At 35.6% G+C, this 20,375-nt stretch overlaps 1 protein-coding gene and 1 long non-coding RNA gene across 2 annotated transcripts in view; both read right to left on the bottom strand.

The window, feature by feature from the left end:
• The window catches only part of LOC125854741 (uncharacterized), a 199,390-nt gene that overhangs the window by 62,788 nt on the left and 116,227 nt on the right, over positions 1 to 20,375 (bottom strand). The window lies entirely within an intron of this gene.
• Positions 3,984 to 18,328, bottom strand: LOC125854737 (uncharacterized). The gene is made up of 5 exons (XM_049534318.1): positions 18,122 to 18,328; positions 17,879 to 18,042; positions 17,718 to 17,798; positions 4,494 to 4,617; positions 3,984 to 4,402 (listed from the first exon to the last, which is right to left on the bottom strand). The coding sequence occupies exons 1-5, from the start codon at positions 18,242 to 18,244 to the stop codon at positions 4,355 to 4,357; spliced, it is 540 nt and encodes a 179-aa protein (XP_049390275.1). The 5' UTR covers positions 18,245 to 18,328; the 3' UTR covers positions 3,984 to 4,354.

Raw genomic sequence — 20,375 nt, 5'->3', positions numbered from 1 at the left:
ATTTGTATTTTTCTTGGGGGGGGGGGGAGGGGGGAGGAGGGGTCAGGGTAGGGGGATTAAAAAGGAAATTTTCAAAATTTGAAATACTTTTCAAAAACAATTTTTAAGATTTTTTGTGTGGGGGTAGGGAGAGGGGTAGGGGTGGTCCGGGGTTGAGTGAGGTAAAAAAAAAATCTTAAAATTTGAAATATTTTTCAAAAATAATTTTCTAAATTTTAAGTTTTTTTATTTGGTGGGAGGGGGGTTGGGGGCTGATTTGGGGCATGGGTAAAAAATATTCGAAATTAAAAAAAAAAAATTGGATGGGAAGGATCAGAATACGGGGTAAGGTAAGAAAAAAATATTGTAATTTAAGGTTAGAATAGAGTTTTGGAAAAAAAATTTCTTCATTTTTAAAAGGAAGTCATTTTCCTTAAATTTGAGAAAAATAAATTGATTTGAAAATATTTTTCAAAACTTTAATTCAACCAAAAATGAAAAATTGAAATATTTTCCTTCATACAAAACACACCCTAAATGACAGTAGCTACTCAAAAGCTAAGTTCAAGGCAAATTCTCAAATCTTTTACCTACATTCTATGTGAAAGAGTCTTTGCTTACACCAACTCAGTACATAATTGGGATGCCATTGCAACTAGATATGCCAATTGTTAATAGGAATAGTGTTATGACCCACCACGTTATCATAATGCTTGGGCACTATGTGGTATAAAGTTGTCTAGGGGTGTTCACGGTTTGGTTGGGTCGGTTATTGGTCAAAATCAAAATCAAAACCAAACCAACTTAATCGGTTTTAAAATTATCAAAACCAAACCAAATCAAATATAATATACATTTACCGGTTTGGTTGTTTTCGGTTTTGGTTTGGTTTGGTTCGGTTATTCAGTTATTAACCATACATAAAAATAAAATAAACAATTCATTCAAAACGTGAAAAAAGTTACAACAATCCATTCAAACAAAAAAATAGTTAGAATGACTGACATTATAGAACTTTCGATCATTGAATTTACTGAATAAAACTTCAAAATTCACTATTTTGGCATAGAAGGAAGAGACAATGACATTTTTAGTCCCACAAAGAATTTTCATAGACACTCATATACATGAAACCAATAAGAAAAATATTCTCACCTTGGACATTTTTTCTTTTATAAGTAAATTATAAAAATAAATTTTGATGAAACATATATAAAATCTTTAAAATTATTTATGAATATAATATATTATGTATGTATAATAATAAAATTTATGTATATAACTTGTTGGTTCGGTTCTGTAATGCCCGATTTATCAAGTCATGATGGCACCTACTATAACCCACCAGTAGGTAAGCCANAACAATCTAAAACCAAACCAAACCAAAACCCAAATTAAATCGGTTCATTTAATTGGTTTGATTTGATTTTTCGATTTGGATCGATTTTTATCCAAACCATGAACACCCCTAGCTGTCTATGTAGAAGTTTACATAGGAAAGAGAGCTCCTAAGGGAGGGTAAAAAAAAACAGTCCTTAGTGAAAGATTCTAGAGAAATATGAAAATTTTTGATAGATCCTAGAAAATTGTAGATTTACATGGAAGGTCCTTAGAATATTCTAGACTTGTAGAGTATTCTAGAGAATGACTTATTTGTAAATATGCACAATATGATCCGAAATAATAAAGCCCATCTCAATGTTCATCCCCTCTAACAATCTTCTCGAGGTGGAGTCCTATATAACCCACATAAATTTAGTGAATATGCCATTATAATTCAAGTGATCAAATTAATTGTTACACAATTTAAATTACAAGTTAAATCTGGGACATAAGGAACATTCTTCAATCATAATGTTTCATTCAATTTCATTGAACCCCTTTTAGTAGCCACCGAGTTACTCCCGTCTAGTAACCCAATGGGACATTTCAAAATGTCCCATTCACCTTGCAACTTGTTCAAACTACTTGTCAAATGGTTGGTTACTCCGATGTCAATAATTCAAGACATATTTTTAATCTAACCATTCAGCTTGTCATTCGTACCCGGTTACTGAGACTTCAACATTCCAATCAGGGGTAGCTTAATGTCTTTAAAAACGAGGCATCCGTCTTGGACCCTCAAATTTGAGGGGCTCCATCTTTTAGTAATAATAAAATTATTTTAAGTTTTTTTTAACAACAAAAAACATTATAGTGTTTTTTAGTTTATTTGTCTTATTTTTTTAGTTCATTTCAAAACATTAAACAATGTTTTTTTTTTGTCAATTTTTAAATTTAACTTCCACGTGACATGTTTAAAACCACAAAATTAAAAAATATTTTGATATATATATATATATATATATATATATATCCATAGAAAAAATAAAGTTTTTTCAATAAAAAGAAGGAAATAACTTTGTATCTCAAAAGTAAAAAAAAGTCAGCTCCAATTAACTTTTGGCTTTAGGCAACTAATTAGTTTGAGCTGCCACTGATCCCAACCACAGTCATCCTTCATTACTTAGTTTGGGTGGTCCCAGTTGACATTCATCAGAGGTTTGATGTACTTTTATCCTTGGTCACAACAACATTGACCCAAAAATTGCCTCTTCACCGGCCTCCTCCCACCTCCTCCCAAACCTCCTCTTTGTTGTTGTAGTTGACCTCTTCCCTAGCCTCCTTCCCTTCCCATCGCTCCTTTGAAACCACTATTTCAGGTTACCAACAAGCTGATAGCATATTTCGGAGTCATGCCCATATTTCTTGCAATGTGAACAAACTCATTCCAGTTCTTATTTCTCCCTTCACCTTGATCACGGTTAGAGTATCCTTTTGTTCCAAGCAAATCCCTTTCACCTATTATTCATGTACCAACTTTGAATAAATTTTGTTCAAGGTCGACAACGAGTCCTGAGCCAGCAAGTTGGATCTTGCTATTCCATATGTTGTCTCATATAATCCCACAAGGAAGAGATGTACTTTTCTTCTGTCTTGATTTCCAAAGTTGATCCCAAGTTGCACGTACACTTAACACTTGCACACAAGTGGACATTGAGATATGCTCATAATTTTCCAATTCTTCCCACAACTTAGTAAGTTTCCTGTAGTAATTAACAATGGTCATGTCTTCTGTTTACCCTCAACGACCATTGTTAATTACTAGGATCATTATCAGCCACAAATGTTCCCAAAAATTGGTTCAATGGTATTGTGAATCCATGCTACCAATAAAGAATTAATAGTCCACCAATCTTCAAGATCCAAAGATTCTTCGTTTGACTTTTTTGTAGTTCCATCAATAAAGCCAAATTCATTCCTTGCCTGTAAGGCCATCCTCATGGATCTTTCTCATTCTTCATAGTTTTCACCCATCAATTGGACTGGTGTTATCACAATCCCAAGGTTATCAGTTGACGTGATGTCGTATGGAGAAATCGTCTTCCTTTGACTAATCTCCTCTTTTGCATCAATCCCTTTACCGTTTTCTTCGGTCATGATCACACAATGTAGGATTTTCTATATCCTTATTAATATGGGTCTGATACCATGATAAAATCAAGGACGAAGAACAAAAACAAACAAGAGAACAATTATTGTAAGAATTTTCACGTGTCTTTTCTCATTAATTTAATGTTCTTTTGTTATTTCAAATAAACAATGTAATTCTAGCCTCATCACCAATGTACTCACTCCTCAGCAACAATGTTCCCATCTACCTGATTCCTCTTTCAATAGTTATATAGGTTTTTTGAGTTATATACACCACTTTGTCAAGATTTTCTTACACCATCAATGTATCTCTCATTGTAAAACATTGCCTTTTTAAGGTTATCAATTAATGTCTAATAAACCTAGAGCTGCTTTCTGAGTGATCTTTTGTTGTAAATCTTTTTTACAGGCAACAACGCATAACATTTATACTCGGTAGAGTATATCAGATCTCAGTTGCTTTCTAACAGGCAATGTCGTTTTACCCTCCAAATAAAGGGGGAAACGAAAAAAAGCAAAGAAAATCAAACAAACAAATTTTGATTAGATAAATAAAACTTCATCATATCCTCACCCCCAAAGCTGTGTTTCTACTTGACGACACCATTTCCTCAAGTTATCAACCTTGTAATCATAATATGGCACATTTAAATTACCTTAATTTTACAGGCAAATGAGAAAAAAAAAACTTGTATTTTCTTTGGGGATGGGGGTGAGGGATAGAGCAACTCCCATCACTAAAATTTTCCCAAGTCGAAATCTCTTACAGATGTAGAGACACAATACATCTTCGCTCAAGTAGGATGCTACTTATATGGCCAGTTTTGCTAAAGCCTTTGGTATTTGTTTCCTCAGCAGGACACCGATCCAAAGAATACCTCAGACGAACAAAAAGGAATCCTCACTGTCCAGTATTACGGGATTGCAACCTCTTCCTCTCCAATTCAAGCTGAATGAAGAAACCATGATGAATGAATTCAAGTAACCACAAAAAAAAGATTAGTTTTTCTTTGATTTCAGAATATACACAAGTATCTTACCACTTTCCGCACTCTTTCATTAGCAGCAGGAGTGCCTCCAGCAACAGATTCGGGAAGGTATGGACTGCTAACACGCACCTCATTCATCACAACTATCACAGTTTTGTCCCAGCGCACAGGCAACCTGGTTACATGAACAGTGACATCAAATTTCACAGAAGATATCCTTGTCACCAAAACTGGGATCCTACATATGCGCAGCACAGTTTACATGCTCGTACAAAAACACAGGAGACTGATACTGCAATGTCCTTTATACATAGTTTTCTGGATAGGTACTTCACTAATATGTACTTATTTTTATTTGATGACGAGAAACCCACAACCGCCATCCTTTGGGTGCGCACAGGGTAAAACTCCCGCTCCTATGCAATAGCTCGCAAACCACACAGGAAAGGTAACATGCACTAGGCAATCCCGGTGCGACGAGCTCGACCCAAAAGGCAAACCCCTTGCTTTTGATGGCAAAGGGTTTCGAACTTGAGACCTCCAACATGGAAGTCCCAAGCCCAAACCACTGGGCCACCCCGAAGGATTAATATGTACTTATTATCATACCTCCATATTGTTTCAAAAGAACATAAATTGTAAATAAAATTTTGGATATTCGCTAGACAAGGACAGAAATCCATTTCAATTACCTAGTTGGATGAATAATCCCAAGCTCTATGGATTGCTACGATCTATGTATCGTGTGAAACCTATTCTCAACTGTTATCCTTGCATCAGATTAAGCTTCCCTTTATATCTCATCTTTGGTCAGTGAAATTCCATTAATAAAATTTAAGAGGGTCAAATGTCGACTTCCTTATAGACGAATCAGCAAGGATATAACATGACCCACAAGAACTAATTTAGCCACTAAAAGTCTGAAATTGCCATTAGAATCTAAAACAAACACTTCTATAATGAGAACCACCAAAATGAATCAACAATTGATTTGTCTTCAGCCAAATAATATCCCAACTTTCTTCTCTCTATCAAAAAATATATATCAACTTCTTAATTTGTCATGGAATATTCGCAGATCAATTAACTTAGTATTTTAGTCCCAGAAAGCCAAATGTTATTCTCATGCTAACAAGTGACCCATGTTTTTCTTACAACTCAAGCCAGAGAACTCACACCTAGACACCACTTAGTGACAAGCTCAAACTACTTCAGCCAACATAAATGGGACAAAGTTGGGTGCCACAACCACAGCTTCTTCACTCCTGCTACTGCCACTCTGGAGTTCCCCTAGTAAACATCTGATATAAGCTCACTTCATCACAACAAATAAAAAAAAGAGAAGAGGAATCAATCCATAGATTTACCTAAGTCATTGTAGTTGTAAGGTGAATACTTTCTTTTTTGCCATTTTTCCATCTATACCATAATCTCAAACAGTAAATTCAATTACAGCCAGCTGGCACCAGTATAATGTGGGGTGGGGTGGCGGGTGAGCTGTTAACTAGGTTAAGTATGTTGAACCTATCAAGATTTAGGCCTAAATAGCGTACGACTTAATGACCTTCTCCTTCTTTCAACAGTTATTACGGAATTTCTAACGACAGGTAGCTCAAGATTTTTCCCTACCCTGCTCAGCAGAAGAAAAAAAAATCACTAGCACTTGGGCAAAAAAGGTGGAGATTTTAAGGATTACAGGATGTGCAAATTCTGAGTGTCAGAAGACATTTGAACAAATGGCTGGGTTAAATTGCAGGCCTTAAGCCTTAAAATATGGGAACAGCAGTGACAAAATTTGCTTCTTCCGGAACTGGCTATTTTTATGTTTTATGAGATTTCAAGCTGATAAATTGAGAGTTATCATATTTGATAGTGCGAACAATAAGTACGAAAAGAAGGAAGAGGAGATCAAAAAAGATATTGGAAGGTCACCAGCACTTAGAAGGATTAAACACCAAACATATTTCTTCATTTGCAATTTGAAGAAGCTACACATTTCCTAGGACTCAAACATAAACCAACAGAAAATTGCTCACTGCAATGAAGAAATAAGGTGGAGGCAAAGATCCAAGAATCCAGTGGCTGAAGCAGGGGGATAAAAATACTATCCTCATGACCTTTAAATTGTCTTTTTGGGAGATCTTGAAAGAGGATATTATAAAGGCTATACATGAATTCTATGCTAGACAGAAGACTGAGAAGAGCTTTAATGCTATTTTTGTAGCACTCATTCCCTAGAAAGCCGATGATGCAGAACTAAAAGACTTCAAGCCAATAAGTCTGATTACTGGAGTTTATAAGGTGATAACAAAATCACTGGCAAAAAGGTTGAAAAGGGTGATTGATAAGTTTGTCAACAAAAACCAAATGACCTTTATTAAAGAAAGACAAATAATGGATGCTGCTCTCATTGCAAGTGAATGTGTCGACTCCAGGTTGAAAGGGAACATCTCTTGGGTAATGTGCAAGTTGGACACTGAAAAGGCATATGATCATGTAAATTGGGGTTTCCTACTGAACACCTTGAGACAAATGAGTTTTGGAGAAAGATAGGAGGGAATTGGAATGGATAAAATTTTGCATAAGCATGGTGAGAATCTCCATTCTTGTAAATCGAGAACCTGTGCGCTTTTTCTCTTTAGGTAGGGAATCAGATTGGGTAATCCTAAATCACCCCTTTTGTTTATCCTGGTAATGGATGGATTTGATAGTTTGAAAGGATTGGTACTCAGAACAGATGGATCATAGGTTTTCAGATTAGTGGAAACAATGGTGATATTAAGAGATCTGCCATCTACTTGATGCAGATGACATGGTGATATTCGATTCATCAAATAAATTTTATTGTTTTTTGAAGCTTTTGTAGGTTTGAAAGTTAATTGGGGAAAGAGCACTTTATATCCTATCAGGGATGTGACAAACATTCTCTACTGATATTTTGGGTTGCAAAGTGGAAAAATTGCCCACAAGATGGTCACATGCTGAAGGGGGGGTAATTTTTTTGAAACATGATTAAAGAGACGAGAAAATGATCAAAATGGCCCTTCATGTATAGGGGTTGGATTATTTTGGTCCTTGATATATACCAAGTGATTGAAATAGTCCTTAATGTATGTAAAATGGGTATCATTTTGGTCCTAAACCCTAAATTTGACTATCCTCCGTTAAAAACTAACGTCCCCTTCCCAAGCTCATCTCCCTCTTCTCCTTCCCAAACTCATTTCTCTCCAATGCTCTGCCTCCCTTTCTGTTTCTCTTTAACTGAATCCTCTTCCTAAATTAGTTTTATTTTCATTAAATCATCTCATTTCATTTTTGTACTTTCTTCTATTTTCTGTTCATTAATTTCTAATATAGATAAATTTTACATTCCCATTAGTTTTTTTGCTACTTTTACACTGTCAACACTTCATCTTCTTTTACAAAATTTCAATGGTACTTAATTATTTGAGCAGTTTGTTCCATTTTCTGTTAATGATATGAATGACAATACTTTCGTTGAATTCAAAAAAATATATTTAAAAAGAGTTATCCCTTCAAGGACGATACACAGAATAAAACTTGAAATATAATGTTACAGAGCTGTAGCATATCCATGCTTATGGATAATACAACCACATAAGAAATTCTCTATTATTTTATTACTATTAATTTATAATCTTTTTTGGGTGAATTGAATGATTTATGAATTGGATTAGCTAATTGGTTAATTTAACAAAGGATGAAATCAATAGGTGAGGTTTTTATGCACCTTCACTGAGTCTGGTGTATTTTCAGTATACCACATAAGAAATTCTCTATTATTGAGGAAGAACATGCTCTGAAGAACCAGAGAGGAGCGGGCAAGGAGATGAGAGAGATGAGTGTTGGTATGGAACATTAGTTTTTAACAGAGGATAGTCAAATTTAGGGTTCAGGACCAAAATGATACCCATTTTACATACATTAAGGACTATTTCAATCAAATGGTACATATCAAGGATCAAAATAATTCAACCCCTAAACATGAAGGACCATTTTTCTCCAAATCTGGCAGCTTACTTATCTTATTGGTTGTGTGCTTTTTGTTCTTGTCAATAAAGAATGTCACTTCATTCGTCCAGGGACTTTCAAGATGGCAAGTGGGCAGAAGGTTAGCCTTGACGGCCTAAATAACGTCTCATCTTCATCACAACTTGATCAAATTAAAGTCTGCTTCTCCATTCTCTTTGTTTATGGTTGGCTTGCTCATTATTTCAAGACTCATTACACATTCGCTAATGGGTTAATACTTTAAAGAAGGTGGTGCAAGGTAATTTGACAATAATGACGTGAGAAAATGCATCCATGGTGGGGAGAACTTGGCTTGGACCTCTACCATGCTGGATAAGACGCACCCTTGCTTTTATGTGGATAATGATAGTGTGCCAGAATTAAGTTACTTCATGAGTATTTGCTTCAACTATCTCCCTTTTAGATATAAATTTCATTCATCATTGAGTCATATAGTCCACATCGCTTCAGTTTGGATTTTATTAGAATATCCCTGATATCATGAGGAATGACATTCGCAATGCCTCTTTGGACAAAGAACTTGAATTTTGGCAGATTCGTATGATGAGTCATGAGCAACTTTTCCTTCAATCACGCCTAATGTAGGAAAGTTCTTTGGAATTGACTATCAGACTTGGTGGAAGAAGACTCGTGAAAATTTCCTTGACAATCACTTGCAGACTTTAGTGAATGTTGTTGGACCGATTGTTGTTGCATGTTTAGAGGGCTCTAATGAAGTGTGCAAAGGATGAAGTCCTTAATTTTGAGAGATGTCAAGCAGTGGGTAACCTCAAGACTAGAGTGAGAGTGGCAGTGGGGACCGTTGTTGGCGAGAGTAAAAACATGTCCAAGCAACCTAAGAGATACTAGTTCACCATAAAGATCTTAATCACCTCTTTGATAAGACTTGGACATGCTTGACATCCATATTATTAAGGACTTCATCTATACACACTACAAATGTGTGACAACAATTGGTCCAACAACATTCACTAAAGTCTGCAAGTGATCATCAAGGAAATTCCCACGAGTCTTCTTCCACCAAGTTTGAGTCAGCTCAAAAGAAATTTCCTGCATAAGGCGTGATTGACGGAAAAGTTGCTCGTAACGCAGATTGACCCATCATGCAATCCTAAAAAACACAAGTCCTTTGTCCAAAGAGACACTGCAGCTGTCATTCCTCATATTGCCAGGGATGTCCTGATAAAATCCAAATTGATGACTAAAGTGATGTGGACTATATGGCTCGATGATAAATGATTTTTTACATATAAGAGAAGATAGTTGAAGCAAATACTCATGGAGTGACTTGACTCCAACTCTAGCTCAATATCATTATCCACATAACAGTAAGGGTGCGTCTTACCCAGCATGATAGAGGTCCAGAACCAAGTTCTCCCCACCATGGATACATTTTCTCGCATCATTCTCTTCTAAGTACCTTGCACCACCCTCTCTGAAGTATACCACCATAGTGGGAACATAGGACCCATTGGCACATGCGTAATGAGTCTTGAAATAATGAGAAAGTTTCATAAACAAAGTGAATGGTGAAACAAACTAATTTGATCAAGTTGCGATGAAGATGAGATCTTATTTAGGCTGTTGTAGATACTAGTCAATGAAGGAATTGCAGTGCTGACCTTCCGCCCACTTGCCATCTTGAAAGTCCCTAGACGAATGAAGTAACCTTCCTTATTGGGAACGAAAGCTGACAACCAACAAGATAAGAAAGCTAACAGATTTGTGTCATCTCTTTTATCATGTTCCACCCCAAGCTTAGAAAATACTCCTCCTTAAGCATGTGACCATCTTGCTACATCAGGAAAGCCCCTGCTATGATTATGTGTCAATTTGAGGCGAGCATAATTATTTTTCTGTCTCAGGAGCAGGTCCATACCTTCGAGGTTTCTTACACCAAAATTTTATCCACTTGCCAAATAATATTTCTTGGTTAGCTCTCCGAAGATCTGAGAGGTTGCAAACAAATATGCACAAGTTCGAGAAACATAGCTTGCACTCTTTTCATCTAAACCTATAAGTTCCATAGCCTCATGCACCACTTTCTCATAAAAATATCTCAAATTGGTAGGCCTCTAAGAGTATGTAAATCCCATAGAGAAATAGATAATTCTCTGATAGAGGTAAGAAAGTGTGTCCGTTTTGGGGCACCAAGCTTCATAAAATGCTTGCAAAATAGCTGAATTACGGTCATAAGTGAAAAGTGACACAAAAACATCATAAATTTGTGTTGTACCCAAGATTTCTTTGCTCCTACCGATATATTTTCAGTCCACTCCCAATACCCTGGAAAGTGGCAATACTCTCCTACGACCGTCATCACATCTTCCCAGTGTATCTCTCCTTGAATTATGCAACGACCTAAGCTCAAAAGTGGAGTAGCAGTGTGAGCATGGTATGATCTGGCAACGACTAACTAGAATTGCGAGTTTGCACCAAAGTCCAACTTGCCATAGAAAATGGGTTCTTTAAAGAAGACCACAAACTCACATACCGACCAACTAGTGAAGTAGTCAAGAATCAAGTTACCCCACCCCACCTTGAGTTTTAACTACAAGATACCTAAGTTTGGTGGAGGGGGTGTAGTGTCTGACAATCACTATCTCTTCAAACTGCAAAGGATAGAAGAAGTCATTAGGGATGAAATTCATGCATACAACGACCGACACAAAAATCTTGACAAGTGAACTCTTTACCATTCTTAGGATAGGGACGAATATCCATCCCTTTGCGCTCTATGATTATTACCTAAAAGCGGGATGAGTATCCATCCTTTTGCACCATAATATTACCTTACTTAGGGTAGGAACGAGCATCTATCCCTTTGCACCTTAAGAATACCATTAAATTTACCTTTCTTAGAGGTAGGAAGAGTGTCCATCCCTTTGCAGTTTGCACCTTAAGCTTGACTTTTTACGGATTTATCCTTAAAAATGATCACTAAATTCTCATGCCTTAAGGTGGACAAAATTTGTCCCTTTGCATCTTATGCTCTAATATTCAATATTTCATAAAGCCTTTGCAATCTCAAGACGAGGGCGATAAATACATCCCTTCACATCTTAAGATTAAATTCTTGTATTATGATAAAACTTTCCATGGTATGACATCCATAATATAATTATTATTTCCATTGGCTTGCAAGAAGGGAAAAATACACACAAAAAAAAATTAAAAAATCAAAGGCTCAAAGAGTACTCACCAAGAACGTTGTAGATGTGTGCCCCTCCAAGAAATCAATGGGAAAATATGATGGTATATATCCCTATTTATAGAGATCCAAAAACAACTACCACAGCTAGTCTCCAATTCGAATTAGGTTTCTACAATTTGACTCCTTTAAAATGTTACAACCTGTGTATGTTTTGTGTTGTACACTTTCCTAATACTAATGGAGTCTCTTAATTTCATATGGGTAAGAAAGCTAGGCAGTGAAGTTTCCTAGCCATAAGACAATCTGAGGGAGCCATGCATAGTGAATTAATTCGCTATTAATCTAACATGGATCAAAAGTGCCACAAAGATATCAAATGGACATGTAATTCAAGTCATATATATTCTTAGTTAATATGGAATGCATTGATCTGTAATGGTTTAATATTCACAAACAAGTCGTGCTATTAAGGACACTCAAATCAATACTTAAAGCCTATTTACAAAAAGTTTAGACATTCCGACAAGTCTTGAAGTGGGGCCCATTTGGGGATGATGAAATTTTATTGAAATTAAATTCCAAAAACTTCGAATTATATAATTCAAAATATATTAATCCAAATAAATATTTGAATCAATATAATTGGATTAATTATTTAAGTCCACTAAATACGGATTTAATGAAAGTCCAATTTCATTGATAGTTCATTGATTTGGGCTACAAATGATGAGCCCACTATGCTAAACCCAAGATGTCATCTTAAAGGCCTAATTTCGTGTCGCGTGTCAAATGACGTGGCACGCCACATCACACGAAAAGCCAATAGGGTCATGCCACAACATGCCTAGTCAAGTCAAAGGCCTACGAGAGTGTGTCACGTGTGTACAAGTGATATGTTCCAACCAATCAAATATCGTCACATCACTTAAATTTGTTTGGCCACAAAAGAAACATGTCCTCATCACAACTCCTCAATTCTACAACTATAAATAGGGGTCCTCATAATTCAGATTATCCACTAGAATTCTAACAAGAAGCCAAAGAGTACTCGAGGATCAAATGTGGCAGAGTTCCCTACAAGCTACTAGCATTCAAGACTCGAGCATTTCTCTACATGTTCTAGAATCAAGATTCATGATTCAAGCTCAAAGACCCTTGAATTCAAATACGAATCAGAAAGAATATACAATCATTCATCTACAAGTTCTAAAGATCAAGATTCAACATCAAGATCAAAGACCCTTGAAATACAAATCAAGCACAAGTTAATCAAGATTCAAGATCAAGCTCAAAGGCTTGAATCCGAATACAAATCAATAACAAGTCCACCAAATTCAAGATAAAGCTCAAAAACCTTTGAATTTATAGTCGAAAAGAAGACTTACATGATTCATAGAGATTGTAACACTCATACATTTTAAATCAAATATTTTGATTATTGCGATATTTTCAGTCTTGATTGTTATTTTCTCGACACAAATTTTATTGTCTATAGTGATGTTTTTCATTCTCCTAACATTTACACTATTTTGGCTCTAAATGATTACATGCCTCCACTATTTCCACTAGCTTTTGATTTCACCCAAGAACAATCTATTACCACATATTAGTGTTCGATCTACTCCAGTTCCTAAATTAATTATTTTTCTGTGTTGTACAATAGGTTTGTTGGCCAAGTTTTCATTCAAGTTAGCTTTTCATTTCTATGCAAGCAATCTTAACAACTTCTCTTTTCTTTGGTGTTCAATCCTTTGACATTCCAACATGCCCCAAGACTTCCAAAATATTATCTTTGTTTCATTGATAATAAGAATTATTTGTTTCTTCCTCTGGAGCTATTGTTTCGGTTATTAACGGTACATAAGGACATCCTTGGAATAATGCAGTAGGTGTCATAACTAATCGAGTAGCTATAAAAGCATGAGCCTATTTAACAATGAAGCTGACCAAAAATACTTGTTTTTTCAAAAAAACTTTAGCAAATGTGAATCACATGGAGAGTTCGATCCTAGCTCAAGATGGTGCCTTACTACGCCATAGGAAGACGTGTAAGAGCGTTCATGGTGGTGCTTCAAGATTCCAATGTACTACATTGAATTCCAACTTCCTTAGCTCCCTGAATCTCTTTTTTCTTTGTGTTCACAAACTTATATAAATTGTATTCCTTTCTTTTTTCTTGCATATTTTTTCTATATTATTCAACTAAAGGCATGTGCTTCCTTCAAAGTCTTCGAATTGTACTCCTACATGTTTGTTCAAGAGTTGATGTGTACTTATGGTCTCGCTATTGAGGTATTCAGTTCATGTAATTCATGCATCTATTCATGAACTGTTTCGAGATCAAGTCATGTGACGATTTCCCATGCTGGTTGTATGAAGTGATTTTCTTCACCTTACTCTAGTTACATCCAATTGTACCACCTGAAATTATCGAATAATTTTCTAACTTAACTCAGACCTCCATGCCTGCAATTGAGCATGTGTTCTGATTGACCTGCTACAATTTTTAAATCAATTCGGTCAACCAACTTCGTAGTATCCTTAGAGATCTTGCTCCTAATACCTTGTGATTTTGATCAAGAAATGTCTCTTTGATCTTTTGGCATTAACCCCTTAATTTTCTTCTCTGTCCTAATAGCAAGTTTTAAGTCGTCTTTCTTAAGGAGCAAAAAAAAGAGGAAATAGACTAGCTGGTTTGGCCACAACAAACCAAGACCATGGTAACCTTTGTAACGAAAGCGTCACGACAACATCCAAAGAAGACCTTTGGGTTCTTAAGTAGGGGGCAAGGAGGAGCACATATGAATGAAGGCCACTACATAAGCCTCTAGTGGCTAAGAGAAAGCGTGCAACACCTTGTATAGATTGGGCTAAGCTTAAAAAAGCAAGCCCCTATCACAGAAAGTCATTACGTGCTATCCTGGCTAGTAAAAGGAGTTGGATGATATTGTACCTCAGATGTACTCTTTTGAGGGATGAGCAATCCCCCTTTTTTTAGGAACTGAGCAACAATAATGGCCATGAGAACAACATTTTGGTCTGAATTCTATGGTAGAGAACATTGCTATAATAATTGGGCCATGAAAGACTACGTATTACAAAAGAAGGGGTCCACTAATAGAGTTAGGGAGGGAGGCAATACTTGTTATTAGGTTAGAGAAAGGCATGGTCTGTAAGCAATGTTGAAAAATAACTATTAGGAAAATCCTTAACCCCACAATGTTGAAAAATAACTATCAAAGTTGCCATGTGACTTCAAAGTAACAAAACCAATTCGTACTTTCTTCAACATCTCTTTCACAAAAGATGCTCCTGCTGCACATATGAAAACCTTTTGCTGCAAATTTGCTTGAGTTAAACAGTCATCATGAACCAAAACCTAGCAAAAACACTCCACTTTAAATGGCACCTTGGACCACAATATATCCTTCCAGCGTAAAGAGGAGTATAATGTGCTATTGGAACCAAGACGACGTAAGATTTGATTGTAAAAGCCATTTTTTCTGCACAGTCCAGACCAAAAAGATCATCTTTATCATTTATAAATGATGCCAAACTTATATCATGTTACCGTATCATCCACTTCCCAACCAAAACAATTTCTCCTTATATTCAAAACTCAAATGTCAATTATTTCCACTTCTCAAAAGAGCAACAACAGAATTTCTACCCTTTTACTTAAGGCTCGAATAAATTCCTGACCCAATCATTTCTTAAATGTAACTAAATTTCTAGATTTCTCCTTAATGTAAAATTCCAATTTTCTATCTAGCTTTTCTACTTAACATGTCCAACTAATATTACCCAGACTGTTACCTTACAGAAATCCTCCTCCTTCATCTTAACCCAAAATTGAGTATCCAAAACTCATATAAGCGAATTCCCAGGTGGGTAAAGCATGTACCATTTATATAAACTTTTTGCACAGTCTTGCATTTTATGTGTTCTTAGTCTTTATCTTCTACACATTTCCAATCCCTTACAATATGAAACCAATCACCTACATAGCTATCATATAATGTTGAAGTTGAATTTAACCCTTCTTTAATAAAAAGTTTCTCTTTGAATGGGAGCCTTGGAGAAACGATAAAGTCGTCTCTGTGTGACCTATAGGTCATGGGATCAAGTCGTAGAAGCAGCCACTAATGCTAGCATTGGGGTGCGACCCTTCCCATGATTTAGCATGTTTTTTGCACTGTGCTGCCCATAAAAAGTTTCTCTTCCTCTCCATAGCTCATACAACATTTATGAGCTACTTCCCGGATCTCTTAGCTCAAAGGACTTTTCTACAACTATAAAGAATCAATGAGCTACCTCAAATCTCTACAAACTCAGAGGATTTTACTCAAAGAATCTTACTACCCAGCATAAACCCCAAGTGATGGACTTGGAAACTAAGAGGAAGGGGAAGAAGAAGACTTCGTATAATCGATCGAGGATCAAATGGGGTTGCTTGACCCCTGCCCAAGCCTAAAAGATAAAGGAGAAGTTAATGGCAACGGGGGTTTGGGGGAGTAGTGGAGATGCGAACAACACGTGGGATAAGACAGCAACAAGAGAGGTGATAAGGGTTACGAAGGGCAACTTTTGTGGTCATCGAGTGGATTGGATGGAATGGAAAGTACAAGGCAAATGAAAGCAAAGAAGGCTTCTTATGCTTAATTGGTGGAGAGAAGACGAGAAGGAGAGGTGGACGAACATGGTAAGGTATAAGGCGATGAAAAAGGACGTGAAGTTAGCGATTCCATTGGCAAAAATCGACAACTTTCAAACGCATGTATGTTGAGCTAAGAGACAAAAGCGGGGATAAGAAGTTGTACAGGCTCCTCAAGGTGAGAGAGAGGAAGGTTGAGACTTGGATCAAATGAAGTGCATCAAAGATGAGGACGGTAAAGTGCTAGTGAAAGATGCACACATTAGATGAAGATGACTGGCATACTTACATAGATTCTTGAACGAAGAAGGGTACATGGACATCGTGTTGGGTGATTTAGAGAACTTAAAGAGTCAGCAAGATTTTGAATACTATCAAGCATTTTCTCCCTTCCTTGTGACAGAGCAGGGCTCTAGTCCGGAGCATTTATTTGTTTCAGTATCTGTATTATTATTTTTATGCTAGCACCGTCTTATCTTTCGATTCTATTACTACTAATGTTAAATTTACTTTGGCTATCTATACTAGTTTACTCTCAATACTTTTCTTTCTTCATTGTTTTCATCATTGTTTTGTAATCTTGCGCTTCTTTCAGACTTATTCTGAGCTGAGGGTCTACCAAAACCCTTTTGCGTACACCTCGCCCGACCCCACTTGGGACTATATTGGGTATGTTGCTGTAATATTATTACTTGAGTGGCCAGTTAAGAAATGCAAGTGCAATCAACACAACTCTTACTTAGGTAAAACCAATGTCACATTAATGTGACTTTTTTGCCTTCATCCTATAGTTGAAAAACTTATCTCACATTGAACTTACTAGGGAGTCATTTGGAAAGTAAGCTATTGTCTTTAACTTTTGGGGTGATGAATGATTAACCTATGGCAGGCAGAGAGCCTGAGACTCTTTATTAGGAACTTAGACTACCTATATGTTGGAAACAACAATAAGAAAAGACTGCCTATAAGTTGGCAAAGGCAACCCCTTAGAAAGAAGCCAATTCATCATTATAAGAAAGTAGTATTTTGGAACTAATACCACATCTTTTGCATCAACAAGGCAAGTACAGAAGGAAAGGGAGTAAAGGTATAGGAATGTATCAAAGGGGATGTAGACATTCTTATTTCTGCACCATCTATTGGATAAAGAGAACCAGAACATGCCTGGTTGACAATTAATAGTAATCATATTACATAATAGGGAACCGAATACATTTGACGTTAATTTAATCCAATCATTAAATAAAAATCCATCTTGACAAGTGAGTTTTTTCTAGTGGCAAGAATACTCTACTTCCAGGCCAGGCATCAGTAGTTCGAGTCAATAAGGAAGCAAAGTGGGAAATAAAGCAAATAAGGCAGATCAGTTAACTTCTTTACTTCTAAGATTCAATAAGTATAAGAAGGCACATACGTTTTAGACAAAGCATCAAATATATTCTGAGCTTCAGCGGTGACCCCAATCCCGAATCTCTCAGCATCTATCTCTGCTTGTCTGCAAAATTTAATCAAATACACAACCCATTAAATTCCAACTCATTATCTTTACAAATTCATAAATAATTTAACAAGAACCTTAAAGCAGAATCTTCTCTGGCTTGAAGGCTACTGAGATCAAGATAACATTTACTGGTATCAAGTGGGTCTTGGTTTTGACCAAGAAAACTGAACTCTTTTATATAGTTCGCTTTCAATAGCCTTATGTCTCTCTTAGGCCCTGATGCAGAAACCCCTTCTTGTAATTTCAAACAAACAGTCAAGGAAATCGCAAGAACCAAAAAGAAAATAAATTAAGAGATAAATTGCAGCAAGGATATGAAGAACGAGGATGTTGGAGGGTTTGTCATAGGCGATAACTTGAGCTTCAAACTCGTCACCTAAAGTAGTCTTGATGGATAAAGCGCATCCAATTGCGAACTCTTCGTTGGTGAAAGCTTCCATGGGAGCAGCAGGCACGCTGCAGCTGAGATGAAAGAAAAAAACAAGTACACTGCAATTTTTGGTTTGGTAAAAGGGGACTTGTTGCCGAGAGAAAAATGACTTCAAAGCCCAAAATCACAAGAACTAGACACCATGGCCCAAATGACAAAAATAGTTATAGTTTGTAGGGAAAATTTTCAATAAATATTTATTGAAAATGTCAATATTTTGATTTGTTATAATGCTGATTGTATTTATTTAATTTAAAAAAATATAAATTTTTAATAACAGAATGGAGAGAATCATGGGAGAAAAAATATTTCAAAAAAGGTAAAAATATTTCCCTTAGTTTTTTATCCTTACTTGTTTGAACTTTTTTAAATATGATTTTATCTGAAATGTATTCGGATGAACTTCTTTAAATATGATTTTGTGTGTCATTATTTTAAAATGTAATTGAAATATAAATTGCGAGTGATATTGAAAATACAAAATGAGCCAAATAAAATACAAATCTATTTAACTGATGCAAATAGTATGAATATGTATATAAGGAATGCATAAATAAATTGTATTTTGGTTATTTAGAATTGAAAATGAATACAAAACCAAATCTAAATACAAATTATCTGGTATATAAAGTGATATTGAAAATACAAAATGAGCAAAATAAAATACAAAATCTATTTTATTGATGCAATTAGGATGATTACATATATAACATAAATATACTATATTTTGGTTATTTAGAATACAGAATGAATACGAAATCAAATATAAATACAAAACTTGATGGTATACCATTAGGATGAATACAAAATCAAATCTAAATACAAACTATTTGATATACAAAGTGATATTGTCAATACAAAATAAGCAAAATATGATAAAAATATTCTTTTACATATGCAATTAGCATGAATACCTAAATAATGAATACATAAATAAACTATATTTTGGTTATTTAGAATTGAGAATGAATGGACAATTAAGAACTTCAATCCGACAATTGATTCATCAAGTTCCATGGATTCAAGAAGAGTCTTTACGGAACCATTCATAGAGCGGCGGCGGCGGCAGAGATCTGGAACCCGACAGGGAAACCGCCCGAGTCCGATAAGCATAGAAGTTGTGGAGCAGGTCCGACTCTTGATTAGACGTATGAGAGGGAAAAATCAGATATTATACCCAAATTTGCACGAAGAATTGCCGAATGTTGAAATCGTACAAGTCGAAGAAATTTCTTAAACAAGTATAGGAGATAACAATGGTGGAAACAATAGAGAGAATGGAGAGATTTGGGGTAAAAAAACCTAGAGAGAATATTAGAATGTGGGGTCTTTTTTTCTTTTTTCTTTTTATTTTTAACCGGTAATAGAGTCAAACTATGTAACTGATTTGAGAAATAAAAGGATAGTAAGTTAATTATATTAGGAGACATTGTATTTGCTACAATAATGACAATAATGACAATAATGACATTTTTAATAATTATTTTAAAATGTAGATGTTTTAGCTAATTATGTTAGGAATTTTGACGAGTTTGCTAATTTCCCCTCCCTAGTTTGTATCACCCCTTAAATATATAATTATATAAATGTATTTTTTTTTAATAATGTATCTGCCTTTTACAATACACAAATACAATTTGATAATAATTGTATTAGTTTTTTTATATACAAATACAGTTTATTTGATATAACTGATTATATCAATCGAAGAAAATATAATTTGATAATAGGTGATAAGTCAGAGATTTGAACTCATTTAAGGCTTTGTTTGATAGGTTTAGTGTCCTCAAATGTTTAATTTGCGCCATAAACTAATGTTAAAGCCTTGATTTCCAGGTATATGGATTGAGGAGCAAAGCAAGGACACTAGCAAGCAAAAAGGAACAAAACAAACTGAAGAAGTGAAGAAAGGCGAGATTGATGATCACCAAGAGCACTCGGTGTGTCGCCAAATGGCTACTTTGACCGCCTAAAGTTCCAGTGTGCCATCCTTGAGGGAAGAAACTAACTCGACGACAGAAAAGGGGTAGTCGACGAATCGCCGAGTAGTTTCGCGATGCCAAGAATGATCTCCCAAAGTTACAGGACTTGAGGATGCTGAGAGACAATGCAAAAAGGCGATAGAAGAGAGCAAAGGGCGG

This window comes from Solanum stenotomum, chromosome 2 (assembly GCF_019186545.1).
Source record: "Solanum stenotomum isolate F172 chromosome 2, ASM1918654v1, whole genome shotgun sequence".
NCBI lineage: Eukaryota > Viridiplantae > Streptophyta > Magnoliopsida > Solanales > Solanaceae > Solanum > Solanum stenotomum.
The sequence above is the reverse complement of the archived record's forward strand: the minus strand, read 5'-3'. Positions and strand labels throughout refer to the sequence as shown.

Coding starts and splice junctions, on each gene's coding strand:
- LOC125854737 (XM_049534318.1), bottom strand. CDS start 18,244: ATGGAAGCTTTCACCAACGAAGAGTTCGCAATTGGATGCGCTTTATCC. Junction 18,043..18,121: donor CCTCCAACATCCTCGTTCTT/CATATCCTTGCT, acceptor TGTTTGAAATTA/CAAGAAGGGGTTTCTGCATC. Junction 4,403..4,493: donor ATGAAAGAGTGCGGAAAGTG/GTAAGATACTTG, acceptor TTCTTCATTCAG/CTTGAATTGGAGAGGAAGAG.